At 50.9% G+C, this 27877-nt stretch overlaps 2 protein-coding genes across 8 annotated transcripts in view; one reads left to right on the top strand and one right to left on the bottom strand.

Moving 5' to 3' along the window:
- Nucleotides 1-8657: 8657 nt before the first annotated feature.
- On the bottom strand, nt 8658-17124 carry Clec11a (C-type lectin domain containing 11A). Of its 3 annotated transcripts, none has more exons than XM_052712643.1 (5): nt 15861-17124; nt 10814-12607; nt 10464-10665; nt 10034-10225; nt 8658-9212 (listed from the first exon to the last, which is right to left on the bottom strand). In XM_052712643.1, the coding sequence occupies exons 2-5, from the start codon at nt 10952-10954 to the stop codon at nt 8767-8769; spliced, it is 981 nt and encodes a 326-aa protein (XP_052568603.1). In that variant the 5' UTR covers nt 10955-12607; nt 15861-17124; the 3' UTR covers nt 8658-8766. The 3 variants fall into 3 exon arrangements, with proteins under 3 accessions (XP_052568603.1, XP_052568602.1, XP_052568604.1); XM_052712642.1 differs by lacking the exon at nt 15861-17124 and adding an exon at nt 15317-15427; XM_052712644.1 differs by lacking the exon at nt 15861-17124 and adding an exon at nt 15317-15427 and having other exon boundaries at nt 12443-12607.
- The window catches only part of Shank1 (SH3 and multiple ankyrin repeat domains 1), a 50938-nt gene continuing 37662 nt past the window's right edge, over nt 14602-27877 (top strand). For all 5 annotated transcript variants that reach the window (XM_052712637.1, XM_052712636.1, XM_052712635.1 and 2 more), the window contains exons 1-8: nt 14602-14721; nt 17131-17428; nt 17586-17789; nt 18245-18316; nt 20602-20710; nt 20905-21056; nt 23495-23662; nt 24066-24182. In XM_052712637.1, coding sequence (XP_052568597.1) covers nt 17174-17428; nt 17586-17789; nt 18245-18316; nt 20602-20710; nt 20905-21056; nt 23495-23662; nt 24066-24182 — 1077 coding nt within the window. In that variant the 5' untranslated portion in view covers nt 14602-14721; nt 17131-17173. The remainder of the gene's footprint in view (nt 14722-17130; nt 17429-17585; nt 17790-18244; nt 18317-20601; nt 20711-20904; nt 21057-23494; nt 23663-24065; nt 24183-27877) is intronic.

The raw sequence follows: 27877 nt of genomic DNA, 5'->3' as shown, positions 1-27877 counted from the left end.
ATAGTTTTAAAAAATAAAGTCTTTAAAGAGACAGTAAAGGTAGTATAAAAAATAAGCCACGTAAAAATGGATATTACACAGAGAATCTGGATTGTGTTGTCTTTGGGACTTTTAACTGCAGAAAAACATTTGATTGTAAAAGCTGTTGAGTTATGTCAAAATGTATACTTTAAAGGTACCTTGACTTCAAAATTTGGATATAAGGATATGTTGCTTTGGAAAAGAGTCTCTTTTGTTTCCACAGAAAGCCAGAGGCTATGGATTTGTTCAAGATTAAGATACATCAGGTTTGACCAGCCAAGACCCCCTGAAAGGTCTCCTATGACACCATGGCCCAGATGATCCAACATCCAGAATGGTTTCAAGGCAACTGGCTCAGACGATGCAGCCTCATGGACTATTCCATAATCCTAAAATTTTCTTTGTTTCCCCATAAGATACAGCGCCCCCCTCCAGCAGGAAGTAGTAAGAGAAGCTACGCCCAAATTCCCAAATTATATGTAATTTTACTTTGTTAAGGTTAAAACCTTCCTTTTTGAAAAAAAAAAGGGGGAAGTGCTGTGGGATGTTCTGTATGGCAAATGTGTTGCTGATTAGTCATTAAATAAAACATTGATTGGCCATTGGCTAGGCAGGAAGTGTAGGCGGGACAAGGAGGAGAATAAAGTGGAAGGCTGAGTCAGAGAGACACTGCCAGCTGCCAGGATGACAAATAGCATGTGAAGATGCCGGTAAGCCACAAGCCATGTGGCAAGGTATAGATTAATGGAAATGGATTAATTTAAGCTGTAAGAACAGTTAGCAAGAAGCCTGCCACGGCCATACAGTTTGTAACCAATATCAGTCTCTGTGTTTACTTGGTTGGGTCTGACGGCTGTGGGACTGGCAGGTGAGAGAGATTTGTCCTGACTGTGGGCCAGGCAGGAAAACTCCAGCAACACCAAGCTGAACTGGTACAGAGCTTATAGGGTGAAGCTTTCCAAGGTAGGGATTTTCTGGGTAATGATTGGTAGGGTTTCAATGTCAATTTCAAAATTAGTTGGATTTTGTGCTCAGGGATTGGTTGGTTTCATTATCTGGGACTGGCTGTTTTTCATGCTCTGGGATTGATTGGTTTTCAATTCCTGAATTGGATAGGGGCAGGGTGTATTTCTTTGGTCTTAGGTCTAGGATTTTCTTTCACTGGCCCTTTTTAACCCTACAGCTTACCTCCATGCCTGTTTCTCTATGACCAAAGCAAAGATTACCATAAGAAGTGGCCAGAAACTTACCGAGGTTTCCCATTGTGGTCCTGCAAATACCATAAGACAAATGTAAGCTTTTTAATCCCTCCTCTTATCTTTACATACAGAAGGGATCCTTGCACCTCTACATTCAAGCTCCATGGGACACCAGATGGGAGTAGGGTGTCACTGTATTATGACCTATTCAGCAGGTGCCCAGTGAGCACAGTCAAAATACAAAGAGTATATACCCCATTCTCCCAGCATCTAATTACAGAAAAAATAGAAGATGTGATCCAACATTTATCAAAAGTTCTTACCTCCCTAACATATCCCCTCTTAGATGACACTAATCTCAAATTGCTGTCCTCATGGTTACTCCATCTCTTGTTTCAGACCTAAATCTCCATATATCAGTTACTAAATATTGCTCTGCCTGGCTGCTTTGGAGAATGCTGATTGTGTATCCGTCCCAGAACAAACTCACAACTGCCACTTGTGTCTTCATCCATCACCTTATCACCTCTCCCCTCAATACCCCTTGTCAATTGCTCTGAACCAAGTATCACTACAGCCCCTTTTCTTTCCCATATTTTCCTCTTTGATAATGCAGGCTGCTTTAACTCCTCAGGGACACATTTTATGGGCACACAGATTCTTCAAACTATAATGATACCCTAAACCTCAGCACTACCACCCAGTCCCTATGCTTAAATGTTCATGATATTTTCATCCTTTGTGACACTCAGATTTACCAATGCCTTCCCATCTGGTGGTCTGGAACTTGTTCCCTGGTGTTCCTTTTTCCAAAACTAGAGATATACCTGGTGAAGAATCGTCACTGGGTGCCAACACAGAGTTTATAGTGTCAGGGCATGATAAACAAGCTGTTCAAATCTTACCCTTTCTTGTAGTCCAGACAACTGCTGGTATCTCCACTGGAACAGTGAGATTAACTACTTCTCTAACAAGCTATCATCAACTTTCCCCACAGTTCATCCAAGACTTCTAACAGGTGGTTCAGACCATCCTCACCCTCTAGGACCATATATACTCACTGGACACCGTAATGCTACAAAAATCAGTGAGGGCTAGATCAACAGCAGAGAAGGGTGATGTTGTCCTGACTTTCTTTTTAGGGCTGCCAGCTCCCAAATAATGACATGGAGAATTATTATTAATTATGAAAGCTTGGCCTTTGGCTGAGGCTTGTTCCCAACTAGCTCTTATAACTTAATTATTCTGTTTCTATTAACATTTCAACACATGGCTTTTTACCTGTCATCCATTCTGTATGTCCAACTTGTGCCACGTCTCGCTGGCTAAATCCTCATGCCTAGATTCATCCTGCTGAATTCCTCTCTCTGCCTGGAGGTCCTGCCTATCTATTGGCTGTTCATCAAACCAATCAGAATAAAACATCAACACATGTTCACACAGTATGATAAATATCCCACAACATTTCCCCCTTTTTGTCTAAATAAAAGGAAAGGTTTTTAACTCTAGCACAATAAAAATGTACACAATAAGAACAATTATCAAGGGCTGGAGAGATGGCTCAGCGGTTAAGAGCTCTGGCTGCTCTTCCAGAGGTCCTGAGTTCAATTCCCAGCAACCACATGGTGGCTCACAACCATCTGTAATGAGATCTGGTGCCCTCTTCTGGCCTGCAGACATACATGCAGACAGAACACTGTATACGTAATAAATAAATAAAATAAAAAAAAAGAACAATTATCAAGTAAGTATTACTGTGGAGGTCCACAAAGGTTTCCTAGTGAGAACTGAGCTTATTTTACCCAGCACAGCGGCATTAGAGGATGGCTTGACCATGTGCGTGGTTACCAGGTGTTTGGAAGGGTCTGCACTTGGATGTGCAGTATGCTTTGATCTAGCAAGAGGAGGTCTTTTGCTCTGCTCCTTGGCATTCCTTTAAAAAGCCCTTTAGAAGAGACAGAAGGAGCTGGTGGATAAGGATCCAGGCTCTCCAGAGCTATCCTGTGTTTCTATCTGTCTCTTTCCCTCTATCCTTCTATCTAAATATTTCTCACTTCTCCCTCCTCAAGAGTAGTAACCTGGGGTAAAAGTGGGAGCAGGCCTCCCATAGATTACATTCACAATGTCCAGTCCATTTGTATTTGGCAAATTTGGAGAAATTATTCTATTATCTATCCTATCTTGATGAGTCCAAAGTTTTATACCTAAACCACTTTCTATCATAATTGTATTACCATCTTAAAAATATCTTTTTAGACCATAAAACATTTTCTTAGATAGATAACTTAAGCTTTTATGTCTCTCATCCTTTATACACTTTAAATCTCCTTTTTTTTTTTTTTTTTTTTTTTTGGTTTTTCGAGACTTAAATCTCCTTTTAAGTTTGTTTTTCTGAATTTGGTAACAAAGAAAATGGCATAACTATCTAGTCTTCAGCCCCATCAGAGATCCAAAAAGGATAAAATATTACCTAAGTAAGCAGGAAGTGCAAAGCAAACAACTTCTCAAACTATAGAAATGACAGAGACAGCTGGCTGCCTGGACAGTTACCCAAGATTCCTCTGCAATGTTGGGGCATCCATCTCAAGTCTACAGGCCTAGAATATCTGACAGACTTTTCTGTGAAGCATGAATTTCTGAAGGGCTGTCCTACTTTGTCTTGTCCAAGTTCAGCAGTCACTTCCTTTGTGTCCTGCTTGTCCAGTTTGAACAGCATACTGTCTGCAGTTGAGGCAAGGGCAGTTCCTAGCCAAAATGGCTTGCTTTGCCATATAGAAAGCAAACTCCATATGGGGGTTCTTTGACACCCATCATCTTCTCTGAAATAGATCGGTGATGCCAGGAACAGACATGTCTCACTGTCATGAAAAGCCTTATGTTAGTAAAACATCTTCAATGCCATATTTTGTAGCTCTCTGAGGTGTTTGAAGACCACTTATCTTTCTAAAATATATCTGTTTTACCTTTAAAACATACCTAACATGACTATAAGTTTGATTGTAACAGGTGACTACTAACCTGCATTTCTTAACTATCCTAAATAATTTGTAATAATAGCTTTCAAGGAGTAGAACTTTACATTTTTAAATGAGCTCTATAGGTTCAATACCTTAAATGAAAGTAGAAACATATATATACAGGATGTTATGACAAAAAAATCCTTAAATTTGTATCAATATACAAAAATACTTAAAGAAGAGTAGAATCATATGAACAGTATAAAAATAACCCTTAATTTGTCTCAATATACAAAAAATCCATACCAATGTGCAATGTTTGAGACTAGTAGTTGCTTTTTAGTTTAAAAGTAGATTAAACAATCTACCTTTTTATCCTATCATTCCAAGACCCCCTTTTTTCTTTTCAGAAAGAGATCCCTTAATTTAACTTCCTTTGCTTAGCTTCCTCCCCGACCATGTAACAACTTGCAACTAACCTACCTGAACAACGACAGATATCTATAACCCACTGTGTGACCAAAAACCACCCACCCCACCTCTTGGGAATATGGGCATTCTTAAAATTACTTTCTGTTGTCTGGGGGTGATGGCATCTTTAGGGGACCCTGAGAAAATTGAGATAATGGTCAAGTCCTGGGAGAGTTAGCTGTAACATTTGTTGTCCAGTCTCTGTGTGATGGGAAAGTTCAGGGCTTATCTGAAGACCTGGCTAGAGTAGTCTGTGAGGTTGGACCATCTCAGCTGGCAGCTTTAAAGTTGTCTTGAGCAATTTTTTGAGGAAACTTCAGTAGAGGTATTCTGAGAGGCTGGATCACCTGGGCTACTTGTCTTTATTAGTATCTGGTTCTTTTGTTCTTGAAAACACACAAACATTTAAAGGTAAAATACATATCTGCACTAACAGGAGTATAGAATGTGCAGTGTGCATAAATCAGCTAATGATTTTCTGTTCTATGTTTGAGCAGGTAAAGGCATCTGTCAACTTTATAAGTCCATTTGGACTGCATAACCAAACTGTAATATAAATCTCCATCCATGCCATATGAAAGGATGGCATGTAATAATAAGTCATGAGGACTCTGTAGCCAATAAGATTTATCATGTCTCATCCAGTCTCAGAGCTGTTCCCATGGTAAAAAGATCAGCATATACATCACCTGTCTTGTGATTTTTTTCTTGGTTTCTTCCTTCATGTCTGAAGCTATGATTTTCAGGAGGTCTCCCCCTATCAAATCTGATCTTTATTAATTTTGAAGGAATCCATAGCTTTTTGTTTCCTGTGGAAACAAAGGCATAACCTCTCTCCCACAACGCAACACATTTCCTTACTTCCATTCTGAAGTTAAGACATTCTTAAAATATATAGGCTAGTTTGATTTAGTAGTTAATTCCTTAATCCAATGTCTCTCTACAGCTGTTGTTTTTTGTTCACTAGTATTTAAATACTTCAAAGTTAACAAAGCACTATATAAGATCCAGACATTGTGTTATATTTTCATCCTTGCGTGGCTTATCTCCTTACCCTACTTTACTCTCTCTTTAAAGACTTTATTATTTTTAAACCATTTATTTTTTATGACTGTCTATACCCATTTTATCTTCTTTTGTCAACACCTAAGCACATTTTCAAGCATACTGTACCTGTCCAGAGGTTTTCTCGGCCTAGACCTGTTGTTTATTTGTTTGTTGCACATCTGCAGTGTTTCTCTGACCACATGAGCCAAACCTTAACCAGCTGGGCTACCCACTCCGTGTCTCTGCTTAGCACATGGTGCTGGTGGCTGGCTCTGCCCACTTTGGGTCTATGAGAGCTGAGGGTCATGCCTGTGGGTCCCAGCCTGGAGCCATGTTTACCCAGCTCTGGGAATTTTTTTTATCTAGTGCTGAGTAGCACACCACCTGCTCAAGTGCTCAGCTAAACAGCAGGGCCTCTTGAAGGGCCTGGCCTTTTCATGGTGCTGGGGATAAAAGCTCCAGTCCTCACACTTCCAGAGCAAGCACTGTACTGACTGAGCCATCTCCCTAGCCCTCGAGTCTGTTTGTTTTTTGGTTTTGTGGTGTTTGTCTGTTCAGACGGGTTCACTCTGTAATCCAGGCTGGCCTAAAACTTTAGCCTCTGCCTCGTCTTCCTAAATGCTGGGATTGCAGGCGTCAGCCTCTACTTCTGGCTGCAGAGAATTTTCATGTGTGTTTTTGTTTGTTTGTTTGTTTTTTGAGACAGAGTTTCTCTGTGTAGTTTTGGTGCCTGTCCTGGATCTCCCTCTGTAGACCAGGCTGGCCTTGAACTCACAGAGATCCACCTGGCTCTGCCTCCTGAGTGCTGGGATCAAAGGCGTGCGCCACCACCCGGCTTCATGTGTGTTTTTAATATTCTATTCAGTAAATGTTGTGAAGAACAAACCTGCCTCCATCTTAGACTTAAAATCCATTTTATAGTAAAGACAAACTGGGCTTGTCCTGTTTATGATTAAACCTCTGTTTCTCAAGGATTGGGCTATGCCCCACCTGTAACCTTAACTACAAATGGTTCTGTACTGCTTGTTCAGGAAATGGCAGCCATGTCTTTTGTTTCAAAAGACTGCTATAACTACCTTGTTACAATCACCTTGCACCTTTCAATCCTGTCTTTGTTTCAGTAGGTCGTTATGACTAACTTGTTATGCTATGTTCTGCTCCTGTAACCCCAGCTATTTTGCCCATCAAATCCCACATTTGAAAGTTCCCTACCCCTGAGCTATAAAAACCTTGTCCTTCCTCACAGTCAATGCCTGACCTCCCTCTTGAACCCCACCTTAGGGGGAGGCAGCTGGTGTACACAGATAAAATAGCTTGCTTTAATTAATTACATGCTTACTTTAATTAATTTGGCTATAATGATTTAGGATGATGGTCTTTCTCCTCAAATCTTTGGGATTAACAGTCAACACCCAACTTTTCTAACCATTTCCTACACATATGTATGTATTTTACATGAAGCAATTTCACTTTTAAAAAATTGTTACCATCTGCCAATGAAAATTCACAAGTTTTTTTCCGGGGGGGGGGGGGTTGTTTCAACTCTTGTTGGAAAGGCGTTACACAGTAACGATCCAGGGACAGGACACTTCCCTAGGTGCACCGGGTAAGGCCAGTGGGAGGAGAGAACTCAGTTTTCATTGGAGACAGCTGTTCTCTCACTTCACTGCCAAGGGCGTGATCCTCAGGCATACTGGGAAATGTGGGCCAACACCACATGGAAGGAGAAGGTGGGGCTTGCTAGAGGACCTGCATGAGACCTGGGCTCAGGGATGGGAAGACTGACCTGGCTTCTCAGACAGGAAATAACTGAGGGAACCTGAGTGTTCACATGAGGAAAGTTTTGTGTCTGACCACATGTCCTGGAGGTTGTGAGACATAAAGTTGTGGTGGGTGTCTCTGTCTCTCTTCTCTGGTATGGGTGATGAAATGGTGCCCTGCCCCTCACTCGGGAAAGCAGGTCTGAGACACTGGTCAACGCAAAACAAGATTAAATGTCAGTACCTGGAGCAAACCTTGATGTTTCTTGGTTTCTCTGCTCAGGAGTAAAGCCAACGTGTAAAACAATGACAGGGCGCAGGTCCTAAAGGTTCCATGAGGAAGCATGCTAGGAATGTTGGCATCCACATAGGTGCATGAATATGCCAGACATCTGTGCACAACCACGTGTTCCTATGCACAAATGCTCTCCAACATTCTGTATTTTAAAAAGACAGGTGCAAGTATCCAAAGTCAGGGTCTGGTTCTTCCTGATTTTCCCCAGGCAAGATAAAGGCCAGGTGTCTCCACAGGCCCTCAAATTATATTACAGGGTTTATTGGCACTGAGCTTAGCTGGGAGCTTGAAGCTTCAAGGACACTTGGGGACATGGAGAGGTTGCATAGGGTATCTCTCCGGGGAGCCCAATCGGCCGGGACTGGTGGCACTTCGGATCCAAAGAGGGTTCTGGATTCAGGGTGCAAAGTGCAAGGCAAGGCGTACAGTGTGAGGCTCAGGGTGCACGATGTAGGGTACAGTGTGCAGAGTGCACGTTTGTAGGTGTGATGGTGAACATTACACTTAAACGTTTAGACTTACTATGCCTGAGAGACAAAATCAAAAACTGCCTCAGGGTCCTGTACGGACCGTCCCGTCCACCCCCACCCCCGACGTTAAAGACTCTTCTTAAAGTGACTGATCTTGTAAAGTTTGCTGTTCTAGCAAGATAGTAAGACTGCTATTTCTGCTTCTGTAATCAAACTTGCTTCCTCTCCTCAAAAGATGACTAGGACAACTGCAGGACATTCACGTTAAAATAAGCCCCTGCCTACACGTAGGCAGACTACATGTAATCTTGCGGGGGGTTTTGCCCACAAGCATATCAGCTCTGGGCTGATATGGCTAGGGGCTGCATCTTTGAAGTTCTCTCAGGTGCAGACCTGGCCGCAATCAGTCTGGGTGCCAGTATCTAAAATAAAAAGCCTCTAATTATTAAAATTTATTCATGGTTCCTGTCAACCTCTGAGCGACCCCAGACAGTAGGGTGCACCGAGCAGAACGTGTGCTCGAGCTCTGGGGCAAGGACCGGCTCTCTAAAAGGGGAACTCGCAGATGAAGTAGAGGCGCCGCTCACAGTCATGGTCCCACCAGGAACCGTCGTCTGAGGCCTGCGCCACGCAGTTCTCCAGGACGCCGCCATTGGGCTGATTCGGGCTGAGGGGATGTGATGCCGGGCTAGGCTGGGCGCCGGGCTCCGGGCTGGGTGCGCGGTGCCAGGCGAAGAAGGACACGCGCTGACCGTTCTCGAAAAGGTAGAGCCCTTCCGAGCGCCGGTCGTTGACGCCCAGCCACACTGGCCAGTTGTAGGGGGCGAGGGCAGAGCGCAAGTACCTGCCTATGGCATCCATCTGCTGGCGGTCTGCCGGCTGCGCTAGACTCCCGCCCCGCGCCTTGCACCGCGCCTGCGCTGCCGCCTGTGTCTCGAAGTCCCGCGATAGCAGGAAGCACTTGTGGCCCAGGCGCAGGCCCTTCAGGCAGCCTGCGTGCGTGGTGAGGCGGAGTCAGAACACTGAGCAAGAGGGGGCGGGGCCAGAGCTTAGGGCTTCGGGTGATCGATGAGGCGGAACCAAGGTTTCAAGAGGCGGGAGAGGGCGGGGTCCGTAGGTAAGCCAGAGCCGTTGAGCGGTGCATGAGGGTAGAGGGCGGAGCCAGATAAAGGAGGGTTAGGACTTGCGATGGCCAATGAGGTAGAGACAGGCCTACTGGGGGCGTGGCCAAAGCTCGGGGCGGGCGAGACCAATGAAGCAGAGCCAGGGCTGCAGGGGGCGGGGTCAGAGCCTTAGGGGCTGGAAGAGGGCGGAGTCAGAGTTAGAACGGCTGTGACCAGTGAGGCCAAGACCCGGCTGTTGGGGGCGAGGCTAAAAGAAGACAGTCCTTCTGTGGTCGAAACTTATTAGTGGGAGCCAGAGCATTGAGGACAGGGAGGGCGTGGGTAATGGGCGGGATTAGAGCTTCAGTGACCAATAAGGCCTAGCCAGGCTGTCAGGGGCAGGGCCAACACATTTGTGGGTATAAAAACGGTGGGGCCGGAGGGAAGCCTTAGAGCAGCAGTGTCTAATGAGGTGGAGCCAGGGCCTTAGGGGGCGTGGCCAGGGTGTGGGCGGTACCAGACAGTGGGTGGGGCTTCCAGGGTGTGGCACAGGTTGAAGCGAGGACTGTCTCACCCACCTCACAATCCAGCTACAGATGTGCCGACACATCCCAGTTCTATGTGGACCTGACACCCTTGGTCCCCAGGTCTTCAGACTTCCCTGGGTCGCCTCCTCCCACCTAAGCCCTCTTGGTGCTGCTGAAACTCACCCTCCAAGCGGCCGTGCTCCTGCTCAGCACGGACCTGTGCCTCCTTCAGGGCTTGCACGGAGTCGCGGGTGTCACTTGTAGCATCCCGCAGCTGCCGCAGTCCCTGGGTCAGCTGGACCACACGGGTGTCCAAAGCGTGCAGACGAATGTGCAATTGGTGTAGGCCTGCATCCAGGCCAGCCAAGCGGCCCACTGTGAAGGGACAGAATACGCAACTGGAGGCACAATCAGGGGCCCTAAGGAAAAGGGAGGGCATGGCCCTCGGACTCCCAAAGATGGGATGGAAGAGGTAATCTGGACTATGTAGATGAGGTTCAGTGGTTTGGGCTCTTGACAGGCATGTCTGGGGACGTGGGGCTCCCCTGATGTGTCTGCCCTCCAGGTGGGTCAGTGATTGCCACACAGGCCATGCTGGCTTCTGGATACTCACAGATGTAAGTGATGGTGTCCTCTGGTGTAGGAGAAGGGCTGGGAAAAGGATTGGAACTGGAAGTAGGTGCTGTGGTGATTTCCTCTTCCTCTTCTTCTCCTTGAGTCTCCTTGGTCCCCCAGACCCCTTTGCCTTCAGGATTTCCAGCAACACTATCCTTATTTCCCAGCCCAGTGGGTCGCCCCAGGGCCTCCTGTAGATTCTGGGGCAGAGAACACGTGTTAGTCTCCTTCCCACCTACCCTCTCAGCTCTTTCTCTGAACCCATTGCCCCACCTAAGCCCCATTATTTTTCTTTGCCCATCTCTACAACCCTTCATCCCAAGCCCACAGTGCCCCTCCGACACTCACCTTCAACATCAGTGACTTTCGCTCCTCCTCCAAGGCCCCTCCCCAACCTCCCTCCCACTCCCTCCCAGGACCCCGGGCTCCATGGCCCAAACCCAAAACCTGAGGGACCACTAGGGCCCCCAAGAGCCAGGCTGCCTGCATCCAGCTGGGCTTCCCAGCACTCAAACTAATAAAGGTCAGGATGAGTGGGATAGGACTGGGGTCTCGGCTGGCAAGTGCCTCTCAGTCCTCCTTCTGCTGGGCTTTCTCTTCTGCCTCCCCTCCTGATCTGGTCTGTCTCAACTTTTGGTCTCTTCAGCTTCTCTTGGTGTGTCTCCCCGCCCCTCTTGGCTTCCAGGAGGCTCTGCCTCTGTGGCCAGAAACCTCCAACGTTCCAAGGCCTAATCCCGCCTTGGGTTTCTCCACACCCACCCCTTGCTGCTTTCCAGATTTCTGCTTCTGCCCCCACCCCCCCGCCACTTTTCCTCCCTTTTGTAAGTACAAGCACTTAGATGGAGAAAGTTCTGTAGGGTAGCCTTAATACTGGTAGGCCTCAGCCTTGGTCCATGAGCCTTCTCAGAACAAAGCAGGCCATGACAGGATGCTGGCTTTTGCCTCTCTTCCCTTCTCCCCCTCCTGGCCATTCCTAAGGAGGGAGCAGACTGCAGGGTATACTAAGGTTGTTATTATCCTGTGGTCACCACTGACGACACAGCCTAATGAAGGGGACTCTTCTACCATTCTCAGGCTCCAGGCTCTCCCAATCCTCACCCAGATGGTCTATCCTGGCCCTCCCAGCCCTTGTGTATGCCTGCTTGTGGGGACATGTGTGAACAGCATCATGTGTACAGCTTGAAAGGTGTAACTCCAAGATTCTCCTGCAGGTCAGGCCCTGAGCAGGTTAATGCTGGGGTGGGAGGTGGTGGTGGTGGGCCCAGTGGTTCCCCCACCAAGGAAAGGAAGGGGTAGACAGTCAGAGCAGCTATCTCCAGGAAGTGAGCTAACCAAGCAAGGGACTCTGAGCAGAGAACATTCTGCAAGCTGCCTCACCCCAGCCTAGACCACTGCAGTCACCTCCCCCTGCTCTCCCCCTCCTTCCTCCAAGCCCCTCCAATCTGGGCTGCTTGCCTGCTGCAGCCAGAGCAATCCTTCCAAACTATAAATCAGATCACATTACTCCCCGCGCCCCTGCTTCCTCACTTTCCCATCAGAAGCAGGAGAGAAGCCAAACCTGGGCCTCAGTCCTCAGTGCAGCCTGCAGGGCGAAGGCCTGGAGAGAGCTGTTTTCTGCAAGTCTTACCCCATTTCCCCTCACCCTCTACCTCGGCCCTGTCCTCCTGTCCCTTTCCTCCTGGAGACTCTTCCCTCAGCTCCTTCTCATCACTGGAGTTTCAGCCCTGACCACCCTACGAAACGCCCCCTTTTCTTCGAGGTATGGTCCAACCAGTATGGCTTTGTTTATTTACATCTGTCTCTTGCAGACCAAGGATTGGACTGTTGGTTAGTTCTGTATCCCCGAGTCAAAGCAGGGCTTCCTAGTGCCTAGTAAGTGCTAAGTTAAGCCGCTGAGTAAGAAGACCACCGTTCCTGGCAGAGTAACAGCAGCTTGGTCCAAGGCCTCCAAGACAGACTTTAGTGTTTAGGTGGCACCTGAGTTCTCAAGGTGTCTGAAGGCTGTGGGAGGATCCAATGCCAGGGAGTGGAAGGCTGTGCCATGCCCACTCCATGCCAGGACCATGACTCCTGCAGGGCTTTTCCAGCTACAGTCCAGCAAGTCTTGCCAATTCATGAGCCAGAGATCTGGGGGCCCAAGCTCTGCAGGGAGAAAGCAAAGAGGGCTCAGAGAGGGGACATGGCAGCCCTGTGGAGGTCATGGGTGTGGTGGCATCTAGCCAAGGCTGCTGGCTCCAAGCAGGTGCCTCACATCTGCTCTCGGCTGCTGAGAGCCCCATGAGGGGCCTTGGAAAGGAACACACCAGTTTTCAAGAAAGCCTGGTACATGGAGGGCAGAGTGACCTTGGGCAGCCTACTGGCTCCCTCAGAGCCTCTCAGATGCTGGTCGTCGTCACACAGAGGTCCCTCATCAGAGGCTGGAGACCTCCATATAATGCATAACAGCCTTGTAAACTATGGAGTTCTTCATAGCCGCTCAGTGCCTGTGCCAGCACCGACAGCTGTTCTCCACGGGCTCAGCTGCTCAGCACCTGGGTGGGTGCATCAAGATGAGGGCCTCTCTGAGATGGTACCGACTCCAGCTTATCCCAGGATGTTCCCGAGAGCCTGCAGCTGCAGATGAACCCAGAAGCTACCTAGAACTGCCCTTTGTCGGTGCTGGTGTTCCCTAGTGGCTCTGGGGATGCTGCTGAAGCTGGGGCAAAGTGGAAATCAGGACTGAAGATGAAGGATGATGAATGAATCTGCCTTGCCACTGTGAATGTACCAGGCAGGAGAGCGCTAACTACCTGCACATTCTTAGCTTTGTGTGCTCGTGTGTGTGTGTGTGTGTGAAATCAGGGGTGATATATGATGAATGAAGACACACAACCTCAGGCATGTTCTTTGGAATACCACCAGGCTAGTGGAGACTACGGAGACAGCTTCTATGTTCATCATCCTTGACACCACCTCTTTATAGCTGGGTGACCTGGAGCAAGTTACTTAGCCTCTCTGTGCTTGAACAGGAAAGAAGTCCCTAAACCTGGCACCTGTACTCAGGGATAGTCGTGCAGGGGGCGCTATGATTAGGGTGTGCAGTCAAACAGGAGTACACACCTGTGATGGACAGCGGGTGGGTGAGCTCCCTCAGACAGCATGCATGTCTGTCTACTGTGTGCTTCTGTGGACAGATCTGAGCAGGCAATTGGAGTATGGTGTGGGTAAATCTTGCAGGGTGCTGTCGGTATGCTGTGACACTGGGGTGTGACATTGTCCATGAAGCCGGGTGTGTATCTCTGGTCATGTGTACTGGGCAGGCATGCCCTAAGGAGTAGGCAGCTGTGGGTATGCTTCCTTTCCAGGACCAGGTGGGGGAAGGGACATATGCCTATCTCAGGTACTTCCATATGTGGGGGCTCATGTGGAAAGGGGTGTGTGTGTGTGTGTGTGTGTGTGTGTGTGTGTGTGTGTGTGTGATCTATAACCCTCAGCATTCAATTTGGGAATATACAGACTCTCTACAAATACAAACAGCACCCCACCATGTGTAGAAAGAGTGGGGAGCACTCTGGGAGAGGGGCTCCTCTGGGAGGAGCAGGACCCCATTTGGGATACATGGGGGTAAGCAGGGGTGGAATCTGGGTTTGGGGATGGGGCCGTGGAGATGAAGGGTGGAGGAGGGCGAGGGGAGAGGGGCGGAGCTGCGTTTGGGGGAGGATGGGCGAGGTTTGGGGGCGCGGGGAGGGGCGATGTCTCTCTGCGGGCTCCTGGAGGGAGGGGAGAGGGCGGAGGGAGGGGAGGGAGGGAGAGAGGAGAGCAAGAGAGAGAGAGAGAGAGAGAGAGAGAGAGAGACCGGGTGAGGGAGAGACAGCTAGTGCGAGAGAGCGAGCCGGGTGGCAGTGGAGGCGCCGAGCGGGGAGCAGGCGGCGGCGCGGCGGCCCCAGGCAGAGGAGGAGGAGGAGGCAGAGCCGGCGGGAGCCGCGGCGCCCGTAGCCCGGCCGGACCCCAGCCCCGGGGCGGGCGAGGAGGGGCGCGCGGGCGCGGCAGAAAGGGGGGCGCGCTGCGGATGGCCGGGCCCGGCCCGCGGGGGGGGTGAGGTCCGCAGCCCCCCCGCCCTCCCCCCAGCCCTCGCCCGCCCCCTCCCCGGCCCGCTCGCCCTCCGGGGCGGTGGGGCATGGCCTGAGGGTCCCCCGTGAACGGGGGGGTGGGGGGTGGGGGGAGGGGGGAGGGGCCGCGGGCGCCGCCGACCGGGACTCAGCAGCCCCGCCAGGCAGGTAAGGGCACCGGGCACCCCAGGTGGGTTCTGGGGTAGGGTGCAGCTGCGAGAGCTGGGGTTGCGGGAGAGGGCGGGGGCGCCCCGGATGTCCTTGGCCTGGCGCCGGCTCCAGCCTGGGTGTGCATTTAGGGTGTGTGTGTAGGGGGGTGCGGGTGTGGAAGGGAGCGTGGCCCCTACGGGTGACATCAAATTGGGTTGCGACCCAGTCCCGGGTGCCCCGTCCCAGATCGCATCCTTGCTGGGAGGGTGTGACCCATCCCCCACGTGCTGCGCCCCCTAAGCTGTACTGGTCTCTTAGGCTCTTCAGGGCCACCGCTGGGTCCCGGTCCCCGCCTCCCAACCCTGCCGGCCACTCCCCCGTCTCGCCCACTCTGGCGCACCTGGGCCCCTCCCCTAGGTCACCCTGGTCCCGAACCCCTCCAAGCCCAGGGTCTGGGCCAGAGCGTCCTACGCCGCCTAGACCCGCCGCCCCTTCCAGGCATCTCCAGTTCCTTCCCACTCGCGCCTCGTTTGCCCATCGCACCTCCGGTCCCTTCTCCGCGGGCCGGCGCGCCCCTTCTGCTCCCGCCCCCAGTCCCAGCTCCTTCTCTGACCTGGGGCTGTCTGTCCCCTCACCAGTCTTCCTGCCTCAGCCCCAACTCCCGCCTTCCTCCACCTCCATTCATTCTCCCAGGGCCCGGCTCTTGGCCACGCCAGCAGTCCCCTGTCCCCCCACAGCCTCGCAGGGCACCCCCTCTCTCCCCATCGCCAACCCCCCCTTTGCCGATTCCTCAGCCCGTCTCGGTACCAGCTGCGTGCCAGCTATTCTTAGCCGCCGAGCTTTTGATTCATGCCGCCCCGGCGGAGTGTGCCCGCTCCCTCCCTCGAGGCCGGAGGGGGAGGGGCCCGAGCTGTCCTGGGTGTTGGGGCAGTAGTGCCCGCGCTGTGGGTGCCCGGCCCATGCTGACCTTTCATCCCACCTGCCACCTCGTTCCTGTAGAGCTGGGGCTACAGAGGGGATGTCAGCCAGGGTCAGCCTAGGGGGAGTGGCTGAGGTCACACTGCCAGGCGGGATGTGGTGTAGGGCGGTCATTGGACTGAGCTAGAGACCCGGAGTCTCCTCCCAAGCCCGGCGGGTTGGGCAACAAGGCCAGGTACCTGGGCGAGGGGCCCGGAGGGGCTTCGGAGCTTGGTCCCCACGAGGGGGAGGGGTCCTCAGCCCGCGGTTAGACGCCTGCTCGCCTACAGTTCTTGGAACTCTCTTCCTTAAACATTTCGTCTTTCCTTCCCCAACCCTCCTCCCCCCCAGCCCATCCCCACTCCCCCAAAGTCAGCAGTACCCTCCACTGCTTCCCATCTCCATGGCAACGGTGCAGGAGCCGGGCCTGGTGTGGGGTGGGAGGGACCAGACCAGACATTCTGCTTTCCGGTTCTAGAGTGGGGAGTGGGGGGTAGTGAACAGGAGAGAAGAGGACCGCATTTGGAAAGGAGCCACCCCTCAGTAGACCACTTTGAGAGGGACGACCCTCCCACCTCCTGGTCCCCCATATTGCTGCAGCCCACTTCTTAGCCTCCTCCCCAGCCACCCCACCCAATCCAAGTTCTCTTCGGTGGAGCCACGAGTACCAAACAGTGCCAACCCACCCACCCTGCTGTGCCAGTCCTGAAACACACCCACAGGTCACCTGCAGCTGCCCACACCCACCCAGGCCACCGCAGCTTGTCACCTGGACCGTCCAGCCAGGGCCAGCCTCCCTATCCACCCACACATCCTCTTCACATGCCCCAGTAACCTCTCATAGGTCCCCTGGGCACAGCTCAGGGGAACTTCTCTTTTCTGTACATCCACCCACATTTGTATCCCTCGATCCCCTCCAGGGACAGCTCATTCCTCAGCAGCAGCCCTCCAAACATGTGGTCAGCCACACTTCAGTGAAGTCACCAGCTCTCGGGCACCTCCTGCTGCCCCAGGCTCAAAACTCACACCTCCATCTCTCCCTTACTATAAAAGCCAGTCTCAGCCTCCCTGGGGTGAAGAGGCCAGGCTCTGGCCAGGAGGGCAGGATGCCGGAGTGGATTGGTCCACCTGTCTGTCCTTAGCTAATTTTAGCTTCATTTTCTGTGGCTTGACAAAGTGGGCCAGTAGCTCCCGCGGTGATTCTGTGATTTCTGGGACATACTGGGTCAGCCACAAAGTGGAGCGCAGGGGGGGTGGGGGCTGCATGCAGGGCCAAGGACAGGGAGGAGAAGGGTGCCAGGAAGGCTGCTGAGGTGGTGTCAGTTTGTCTGTGCAGAGGTCTGAGGGCATGCCTAATCTCCCTTGCCTCCCAGGGAGGCAGAGGGAACAGGCTGCCACTATGTCTGTCACTGGGTGGTACTGGTAGGCTCTGAATGCCTCTACACTGAGGGACACCCTTGCCTTGCCCAGCTGCCTGTGATGCTGCTGTCCCCCGTCGCCCCGTGGCCCCACGATGACCCACAGCCCCGCGACAAGCGAGGACGAGGAACGCCACAGTGCCAGCGAGTGTCCCGAGGGGGGCTCAGAATCCGACAGCTCCCCAGACGGGCCAGGGAGAGGCCCCCAGGGGACTCGGGGCCCGGGCAGCGGAACACCTGGTAACCTGGCCTCTACCCGAGGCCTTCAGGGACGCTCCATGTCTGTCCCCGACGACGCCCACTTCAGCATGATGGTTTTCAGGATTGGCATCCCTGACTTGCACCAGACGGTGAGTGGCTACTCACCAGTCAGCTGACAGACACATTGACCGAGTCTGTTTCCCCACCCCCAATCCCAGCTCCAGCTGGACGCTACTCCTTTTCAGCCTACCCTTGGCCCTCAGACCCTCGACCCAACCTAGTCCTGGCCATCCTGTCTCCCACCAGAAATGCCTGCGCTTCAACCCTGATGCCACCATCTGGACAGCCAAACAGCAAGTACTCTGTGCCCTGAGTGAGAGCCTACAGGATGTGCTTAACTACGGACTGTTCCAGCCGGCCACCTCAGGCCGGGATGCCAACTTCCTGGAAGAAGAGAGGCTGCTGAGAGAATACCCCCAGTCCTTTGAAAAGGGGGTACCCTACCTGGAGGTGAGGCTACAGAACTCTTAACAGAAGTCATACCTTGGAACACACCCACTCTGACTCCAAGAGAACCCCAGTGGGCACTTCAAGACTTCCCGAGAACTCACAGGAGAGAGATCCTGAGTCCAAATCGCCAGCTGAGTTGGCTCTTTCCCCTCCCTAAGCTCCCTATGCCATCAGCTGGTGAGGGAATCCCAACTACAGTAGTTACTCTCGAACATTCTGTGTGTGTGTGTGTGTGTGTGTGTGTGTGTGTGTGTGTGTGTGTGTGTTACACTTACAAGGCAGGGGTTATAGTGCAACAGACCTTGATGACCTGGTGCGCTTGGAAAGGTGACTCTACCTAGGGCCATTTCCATGCTAACCCTGAACTCATGGGAGGAAGGGAGAAGTGTCAGACATTCTCCAACAAAGAGTCTGATTACAAATCTGTGTCTCTTCAAACCCCACCCCGGTCTCAGTTCCGCTACAAGACCCGAGTCTACAAACAGACCAACCTGGATGAGAAACAGCTGGCCAAACTGCACACGAAGGTAAGAGTGCCCTGGCATAGGCCTCCCCTGGGTGTGCCCCCCCCTGCACCCAGAGCACCCTGTCCATCACCTTCTTTTCCAGTCTTTCCCCAGCAGCTCTCCTCTCTGCCAGTTATGCCAAGTCCTCCATTTAACTTTGAATCCTGTTTGGAGACACCCATCTATCTCCATCATGACCCCTTCGCACTTCCCTCTATTGACCTCACTTGCCCAAACCGATGCCATCTGTGCCTGGTGTGTGCATTTGCAGGGGTGGTGGTGATGGTGGTGGTGGTGATGGTGGTGGCGGTGGTATGAGTGGATGGGAGCACATGTGGAGGCCAGAGGACAGTTTGGGGGGAGTCAGTTTTTTCTTTCCACAACATGGATCTTGGGGATGGAACTCATAGGGTCAGGCTTGGTGGCAAGCACCTTTACCTGGTGAGCCATCTCACTGGCCCCACTTTATTAGTCTGTTACTGGTCTGAGGCTCACCATGTTGGGAGACTAGCTGACCAGGAAACCCCAGGGATGTGGCTGACTCCACCTCCCCAGCACTGGGATCACAAGTGCACACCATCACCCCTGGCTCTCTCATGTAGGTTCTAGGGAATCAAACTAGGGTCTTTGCATGACAAGACTTCACTTCTAGCCCTCCAACCCATTCTTTTAACTCTGCCTTCTCTGCTCAGAGCACTTAGGGCCCTTTCCTTACCCTGCCTCAGTCAATTTCCTGCCTAGGGAGTATTTCACAGACACCCACAATTCCCCAGTCCTGTAGCCTGTATTTCCATCAACCCCAGACTGCCTTTCCTCTTCAGCCACATTTATTCTGCTGGGTCCTTTCCCTCCAGGCCTTGGGTGATGTCCCCCTGTGTCTGCCCTAGTCCCCGAGGAGCTAGGGGGAAGTTGGGAGGCTGATGTGGCCAGAGGGGGACAATTCTTGACGTTTAATGGAAAGAAAGTCTCCCCCTTTCCCCCCAAAGCTTCTCTGTCCCACACCATCCACTCGCTTCTTTTCTCCCTCCCTCCCTGTGCCATTCACTTTGGGAAGCAGTGACCATGTTCAACTCCTTTGTACATGTGACAGGTGTGAATTGAGTCACACTGCAGAAACAGTACAAAAATCCATTTTTTTAAAAGATATTTTATTTTTAATTATGTATGTGCATGTGTCTGTGTGTGGGTATGTGCATGTAAATGCAGGTGCCCAAGGAAGCTAGAAACACCAGATCCCCCTGGAGCTAGAGTTACCTGCCATTGGTTGGTGCTGGGAACTGAACTCAGGTCCTCTGTAAGAGTAGCAAGCTCTCTGAAAAGCTAAGGCTTCTCTCTAGCCCCCATGATATTTTTTTTAAATTTACACTTATTTATTTATTTATTTATTTATTTATTTATTTATTTATTTATTTATTTATTTATTATTGTGTGTGTCTGGTGGTGGGGTGGAGATGGCATGTTCCTGTTACGGCTCACATGTGGAGGTCAGAGGGTAATTTCTAGAGCTCATTTTTCATCCCTCATGTATGTTCTGGGGATCAAATTCAGGTTGGCAGGCTTGGCTGCAAACACCTTTATGGCTGAGCTATCTCATCACCCCCAAACCATGATATTTTAATTATTTTCTTGTGGATCTTTGTGTATCAAAACAGTAACATTAGGGATATATTCCTTTAAGAACATGTGTCATCAGGATGCTTTTCAACACAGTTCACAGTTCCCCTTTGTCTTGGGGTTTTTATTGCTGTGAAGAGACACCATGACCCTTATGGCTACTCTCATAAAGGGAAACATTTAACTGGGGCTAGTTTACAGTTTCAGAGGTTTCAGTCCATTATTGTCATGTGTGGAAACATGGCAGCACACAGGCAGACCTGGTGCTGGAGAGGTAGCAGAGAGTTCTATATCCCAATTAGCAGGCAGAAGGAAGAGAGAGTTCTGAAACCTCAAAGCCTGCCCCCAATGACACACTTCTTCCAATAAGACCACACCTACTTCAATAATACCACTCCTTATGAGCCTGTAGAGGCCATCTTCGTTCAGACTCCCACACCCTTCTATTTCAGAATATTCCTTTTAAGACAGGGTCTCACTGTACAGCTTGGGCAGGCCTAGAACTCATCACCCTCCTGTCTCTGCCCCCAAGTGCTGAGATGCCTGGCGTGACCCACCACACCAGACTTCCTTTTTGCCTTGGGAAGGGGCTGGCTGTGTACCCACTGGGTGGTGCTGTCTCTGATTGCTGCTCTCTTTGCTTGACCCCCTGATCTCTCTGATTCCCCTGCCTTTCTTTGTATGTGATCCAGACGGGGTTGAAGAAGTTCCTGGAATATGTGCAGCTCGGGACGTCCGACAAGGTGGCAAGGCTGCTGGACAAGGGGCTGGACCCCAATTACCATGACTCAGATTCAGGAGGTAGGAAGAGGCATGGGCTGGGAAGGACTGGGGTGAGGAGCAGGATTGGGTAGAGAGGGCAGGGCACCTCCTCAACCCCAGAGGGTGAGGCTGAGTGACCAAAGGTTGTAGGGGGCTGAGCTAGGAGACCAGGGTGGAGTCTAAGAGGCAAGGGCCAAAAGTCCTGCCTCTGAAGGTCTTCTCTTGTCCTTCAGAGACACCTTTGACCCTGGCGGCCCAGACTGAAGGCTCAGTAGAGGTGATTCGAACGCTGTGCCTGGGTGGGGCTCACATCGACTTCAGGGCCCGGGATGGCATGACAGCGCTGCACAAGGCTGCATGTGCTCGGCACTGCCTGGCACTCACGGTGAGGCTGCTATAATCCCCAGGTGGTGGGGCCTCTTCTCCTTCCCCTTTATTTCTCCAACCCTATTTCCTTCATTTCTGTTCAAAAGAATCCCTCTTCAGCAGGTCTGATGTACACGCCTGCAATCCTAGCATTCAGGGGCTCAAGGCTGGCCTAGGTTCCATGAGACCCTGTCTCACTGCCCTCCAACCCAAACAGTACCTCTGTGTCCCCACCACAAAATCTGTTTCTGCACTCTGGCAAATACACAGTTCCTGCTGTCAGTCTTCCAGGTGCCCCAGCTTAGTCTAGAAGCTGGTTGTGACTCAGCCGGGCAGGTCCACATAAGCTTCCTCCCTGGGCACTCAGAATGGCCCCCTTCCCTCTGCCCATCCGGTGTGCACCCTACCTCTGCCTCCCCAAAGTACCTACCCTTAAAGGCCTTAGAACACAGAAAATGAGTCCCTGCTATTCAGGAAGTCCATCTCCATGCACACCCTGGATTTGCTCCTCTGTTCATCCTTGCTAGCTCAGCACCTCACCTCCCAGCACACTCATTTTCACAGGCCATCCAGATCCTTCTTCTCATACCTAAGACACAAAATACACCTCCCCGAAACCAGGTGTGGAGGCACAAGCCTGGTATCTCAGCACTTGGGAGGTAGAAGAAGGAGGATGAGGAGTGTAAGGTCAATCTTGACTACATAATGAGTTTGAGGCTAGCCTGGGCCTCGTGGGACTCTCTCAACAAAGAAACAAAATGTGGTTTCCCAAACAGATAAGCCCTATGTGCCCATAAAATGCACAGAACAAATTTGTGTGCAGTTTTCGTGTGTGTGTGTGTGTGTGTGTGTGTGTGTGTGTGTGTGTGTGTGTGTGTGTAACCCATGAGCAAGCATGTACAAATGTGGCAGCCAGAGAACAACTTTAACTTTCGGCCCTCAGGAACGAACCACCATATTTCTCCAAATGGAGCTCCCTAATTAGGCTAGTCTGGCTGGCCAGTGAGCCCCAGGAACCCACCTGTCTCTGCCTCTCCAGTGTTGATATCGCAGTCGTATACTTTTTACACATGGATTGTTGAGATCAAGCTCAGGTCTCTATGTTTGCATGGCAGACGCTTTGCCATGAGCCTCCCACCCCTCCCCCAGCCCTTGCTTGCAGTCTTATTTTAAAATATTCTTACTCTTCTGCCTCTCCCAGGTCACCTGATCCCTCTTTAGGTATAGGTCAGGACAGGCTGCTTCCAAAGATTGAGGCACCCATATTCACAGACGCCCCAGTTCAATGATGCACCCTTCTTATCACACTCTTTCCCCAAGAGCCCTTGGTGCGGCCAAACACTTGGCATGAAGAATTGTTGTTTATTGCCAGAACCAAGGGATACTCCTTATGTCCCTGTGTGTGTGTGTGTGTGTGTGTGTGTGTGTTTCTAAATCTTTGCTACCTAACCACTGGCCACTCCAGGCTGTTTAGATTTAAATGAATTAAAATGGAATAAAATTAAAATGGCACTTCCATGGACTCACCAGCCCCAGTCAGGTACTCATCGCTCCCCCGTGGCCACCATGTTGGATGACATCACTGGAGACAGGTCATTGTAGTTAGTGTCTGACCACACAGGGCTGCTATGGGGCTGTCTACCCAGGGGCAGCTGTCAGCACTTGTTCTTACACAGGTTTAAACTCCTCCTTCTTTTTCCCCCTTTCTCTGTTTCCCCTAGAACTCCCACTCTCAAGGAGACTGGCTCAATATTTGAGTTCACCCCAGGCTTGCCTTTCCCAGGCTACCTTTTGTGGGAGTCTGTGTAGTGCTCCCGCACTTGATCAGGGGCGTACTTAAACTTAGATCCCATCCGTCTATCTGTCTTCCCTCCAACCATGCCATGTATTAAGGGTCCAGTGGCTCATCAAAAGTCACCCACTAGAGAAAGATTGAGCTGCATGTCAGAGTGACAGGGTCCTGTGGAGGCGTCCACCTTGTCTTCTTAAGGGCTGGGACTCATACAGACTGGGGAGAGTCTGGCTCAGTCTGTAAGACTGTGGGAGGGGCTGGAGAGGCGGCTGTGTCCGCAGAGTACTTGCTGTGCAAGCGTGAGGAGCTGGGTTCAGTCTCAGCACATAAGCAGAAAAGCAGAGTGTGGCGGCACATACCTGTCATTTCAGTGCTGGGGAGAGAGACAGGAGGATTCCCGGGCCTTGTTGGTCAGCTGTTCTATCTGAATTGGTGAGCTTAAGGGTCAGTGAGAGACTCTGTCTCGAAAAAACAAAATGGAGAGCAATTGAGGAAGTTAATTAGCATTAACCCCTGCCTCCTCTATGTGCACACACACAGGCATTGGAACAGAAATGAGACAGGTATGAGCCTCTATGGGTCATTCAAGGCTCATCTCCCTACCAGCCCCTTGGAACTAGAACTGCCATCTGTCCTTTCTTCCTGAGTTGTCTGTCCCTCTGTAGGCACTTCTGGACCTTGGGGGCTCCCCCAACTACAAGGACCGCCGAGGGCTGACCCCCCTGTTCCACACAGCTATGGTGGGGGGTGACCCCCGCTGCTGCGAGCTGCTTCTGTACAACAGGGCCCAGCTGGGCATTGCGGATGAGAACGGCTGGCAGGAGATCCACCAGGTATCCAGATGCAGTCCCGAGCACTGGGGAGAGCTCGGATACCTGGGCTTTGCAGCATCCAAGGGGCTGGGATGCGAACGAGATGGAAGAGATGGCAGGGTTTCTTACAGAGAGGAGAGTGAAATTAACATAGTCTGCCCAGAGGAAAAGGTAAAAGGATTCAGACAATAGATACATAGATGAGGCTGGTTGCTTGACTCACTTGAAGGGCTAGCCTGAGTGTTTATACATTGGAGTAACGGAATGCTTAGAGTCAGGAAGCTAATGTCCTGAGTCCCTGAACAGGAATAAGGGCAAAAATAGAAAGGGTGTGGATGCAGACTTCTAACCTCGAGGAAGAGAGAGGGCCTTGGAAGGATTCAGATGAGGTCTAATCAGGCCTATGCACTCCCTGTACCCCCAGGCCTGCCAACGGGGCCACTCCCAGCACCTGGAACACCTGCTCTTCTATGGGGCTGAGCCTGGAGCCCAGAATGCCTCAGGAAACACAGCCCTGCACATCTGTGCTCTCTACAACAAGGTCAGCCCAAGCAACATCCATTTCCCCTTCAAAGACACATGCTTCACACCAGTTCACTCAAGCCTCCTACCTCTGCAACCTCTGTTCCTTCACCATTTCCACCACCTATCCATCCATCTACCCATTCATCCATCTACCCATTCATCCATCTACCCATTCATCTATCTACCCATTCATCCATCTATCCATTCACCTATCTATCCACTCACTTATCCATCTACCTACCCATTTATCCATCCACTCACTCATCCACCACTTATCCATTCATCCATCCATCCATCCACACACCCACTCATTCATCCACCCATCCACCCACCCATCTATAAACCTATTTACTTATCCATCCATCCACCTACCCACTCACTCATCCATCCATCATCCAATCATCACCCACCTACCTATCCACTAACTTATCCATCCACCTATCCATCATCCATCCATCCATCCATCCATCCATCCATCCATCCATCCACCTACATACCCTCATCCCTCCAGCCATCATCCGCCCATCTACCCATCATGTTTAATGAGCTTCTCCCCTGTGTCTAGCTCCAAGCTTTATACTGAGCTGCTGATCTAATCCTAGGTGCTCAGTAAAGTTATGGAGACTCATGTTCCCTTGGGAGCTGTGTCTGGACTTGGGTGGAGGTGGCTTTCTGAATGATGTCAAGGCAGCAGGGGCAGATGAGGGGAGAAAGAGTGCTCCAGGAGGGGAGCACAAGCTGTGTAACAGCCAAGCGGCTGAGCAAGTGGGGACAGAGGGATGAGAAAAGTACAGCCTGGGGATGAGAATGCTGTACATTCAGCAACTCAATGTTTTGCGGAGGGTCCCCTCTCCAGGAATTTTGGGGAGAGGTGGACTGTAAAAAGGAGGCAAGGATCCCATCAAATGGGACTACTGCCAACAAGAGCTAAGACCCCTTTGCCACCTGAGTACTGAGAGACCCCAGGTGAGCCAGGCCCCTTGGGGCTCCAGCCTCCCCTCCCCTCAGGTTCTCCGAGACCCTTGCCCTTGAAGAACTGCTTGGAGGACTTCAGGGTAGGGAGGGCAGCACCTGCTGGGATGCTGCTGATCTGCCTTCCCTTCCTCCAGGAAGTCTTCCAAAACAGCCCCAGCCCCTTCTGCCTCCTGAGAACTCTCAGTGCTGGGGATATGGCGGGTATCCAAGTGCCGCCTTGTGGCAGTGAGCAGAATGCTCAACGCCAAGGGAGGACTGGTGTTCCTCAAACCCAGCAACATGGTTCTGACATTTCCTTCTCGCTTGCTCCTGCTTTCTCTACTGCTCCTTATGCAGGCCTCTGGGCCAAGACCTCTGACTGAGGCAGGTACTTGATGGAGAGAGCAGAAGCCCCAGCCCCACACACCCAGGAAGACCCTGAACAAGCGCCTTCTACTTTCTGAGGCTTTGTCCTCCCCCAAATGAGAATCATGTCAGCTGATTGAAAGGGATGAGTGATTGTGTTCATTAAGTATTCATCCCTAGAAGACAGCCGTGATAATAATTGTTATTATTAGTATCATCACCAGTGTCAATTGCCAGGATGCGGTCAGAAGGCTGGCATTCATCTGAGCAGGGAAAATTGAGTACAGAGAATTATGCAGCAGCCACTATTCCCCCAAAGAGGGCCAGATGAGCATATTGTTTTGTCTTCTTCAGTTCCCCCACTTCCCGCCATCTGTGAAATGGGTCAGTCATGAATATCCTTCAAAGGATCAAGCAGGTGAACACTCTGCTTGCTATCAGATCAAGTAGATGCTTAGCAAATGTGAGTTCATCTTCTACTTCTCACCCCTGTCTTCTTTCTGCTCATTCTAGCCAGCCACCCATGGACACATCAGTACACCCATCTGCCACACACCCATCTACCACCCACCCATCTACACATTTATCCACACACCCACTCATCCACCTAACAACCCATCCATCCATCCCTCCACCTACTCACCATCCATCCCCTTCATTCATCTACTCACCCATTCATATACAACCAATGCATCCATCCATTCATCCACACACCCACTTATCCATCTACCCACCCATCTACCACCAATCCATCCATCCATCCATCCATCCATCCATCCATCCATCCATCTCTCTATTCATATACCATCTAACCATCCACCCACCTACCCATCCATCTACTCATCCATTCACCTACCTGTCCATCTGTCTGTCCACCCATCCATTTATTGACCCATCCATCCTGCTAGCAAAGGTCAGGTTCCCTAGGCTGTGAGCCTCTGAAGGGTGGGGACAGAATCTGGTAGATTCTGGTTCTGTTCCAAGCCCCCAAAACATAGTGATTCTTTTGCATCCAAACATCCATCCCTGCACCCATCCATCCATCTATTTATATATCCATCTGTTCATCCATTCACCTGTCTGGGCCGGGTCTGACTGTCACCTTTTTCTATCTGTCACCTTGGCCCTGTGGCATGCACATGTAGCCCCTGCTGGTGGTCTGGTCCTAGACTGTGAGTCTCTCTCAAAATGGGGACAGAATCTCATAGACTGCTCTGTCTCAAGCTCCCAGAAAACAGTGATCCTTGATGCCTCTGTGTGCAGTGAGCAGATGAATGAATGCATGACTGAATGAATGATGGAGCTGTGGGTCCCCACCAGAACTGTGCACAGCTCTGGGCTCAGTACTCTTGACAGGTGGCTGCTGTTTTTGACAGATTGAATGACTCAACAAATGAATGAATAATTAAGTGACTTGAGCAAATGAGTTTTGATTGATAGCTCGTCATCCTCCATCTTCATCTCTTCCAAGTGCATTTCTTGAGCACCTACTGTGTGTTTGGTGCCAGGTTCTGGGGATGGGAGACGAGTCAGAGATGGTGACAACCTCAGGAAAGGTAGAAGAAGCTCTCAGTTTCGTGGATGTTTAAGCAAATAATTGCAGTCCCTTGAGATAAGTGCTAGTTTGTAAATAAACACAAGATTCTCCAGGCGCCCAGTGGAGGGAGCTACTCACTAAAGTGGGACATTTTAACTTGGTCAGACAGGGGATAAACTATGAAGCTTGTGAACTACACTGTAGCCCAAGCCCTTCAAGGTGGGGGAGGCGTGAAAGCATGCAAAACACACATATATGACGGCCTGGGAATATATGGCTATACATGCTTACGCACAACACAACCAGAACATAAACTGGACTTGCTTTGCTATCCAGGAAGTGATGTTAGCAGTCAGACCCAGACAGACAAACACTAAGATCTGAAGGCCAAGTTCACACCCCGCCTGCTCCAGTAACAGGCTGCAAGGGTTCAGGCGCAAATGTCGCCCTGCTCTGATCCCATCCTGTAGGACAGGCTTGTACTGAGTGCGAAGTATACACTTAAGGGGGTTCCTGTGTAGAAGGTGTGGTAAAGAGGCACTTATGAATTCACATTCAAGGGAGCCAGAGTGGAATGGAACTGCAGGCCAATGTGGACAAAGGCCAGATGACATTCCCCCACTGAGTGAATGTTCCTGGGCAGTCCCTGTGGGCTGGACATTGCTGTCCGAGGTTGGTGTCACAGACAGAACCATGCCTCTGTATGACTTACCATAGAAGACAGTAACGTAGAATATGGGATGCTGGCATACAGTGTTTTGAAGGAAATGGGTTAATATTGGCGTAGAAGAATACTGATGCATGCAAGAGAGTCAGAAAGAGATAAGGAGGGAGGGATATGTGAACAAGTTCCT

This window comes from Peromyscus californicus, unplaced genomic scaffold (assembly GCF_007827085.1).
Source record: "Peromyscus californicus insignis strain IS unplaced genomic scaffold, ASM782708v3 Scaffold_4__1_contigs__length_199733344, whole genome shotgun sequence".
Taxonomy (NCBI): domain Eukaryota; kingdom Metazoa; phylum Chordata; class Mammalia; order Rodentia; family Cricetidae; genus Peromyscus; species Peromyscus californicus.
The sequence above is the reverse complement of the archived record's forward strand: the minus strand, read 5'-3'. Positions and strand labels throughout refer to the sequence as shown.

Coding starts and splice junctions, on each gene's coding strand:
- Clec11a (XM_052712643.1), bottom strand. CDS start 10,954: ATGCAGGCAGCCTGGCTCTTGGGGGCCCTAGTGGTCCCTCAGGTTTTG. Junction 10,226..10,463: donor GGACACCATCACTTACATCT/GTGAGTATCCAG, acceptor GTCCCTTCACAG/TGGGCCGCTTGGCTGGCCTG. Junction 9,213..10,033: donor GGAGCACGGCCGCTTGGAGG/GTGAGTTTCAGC, acceptor CCACGCACGCAG/GCTGCCTGAAGGGCCTGCGC.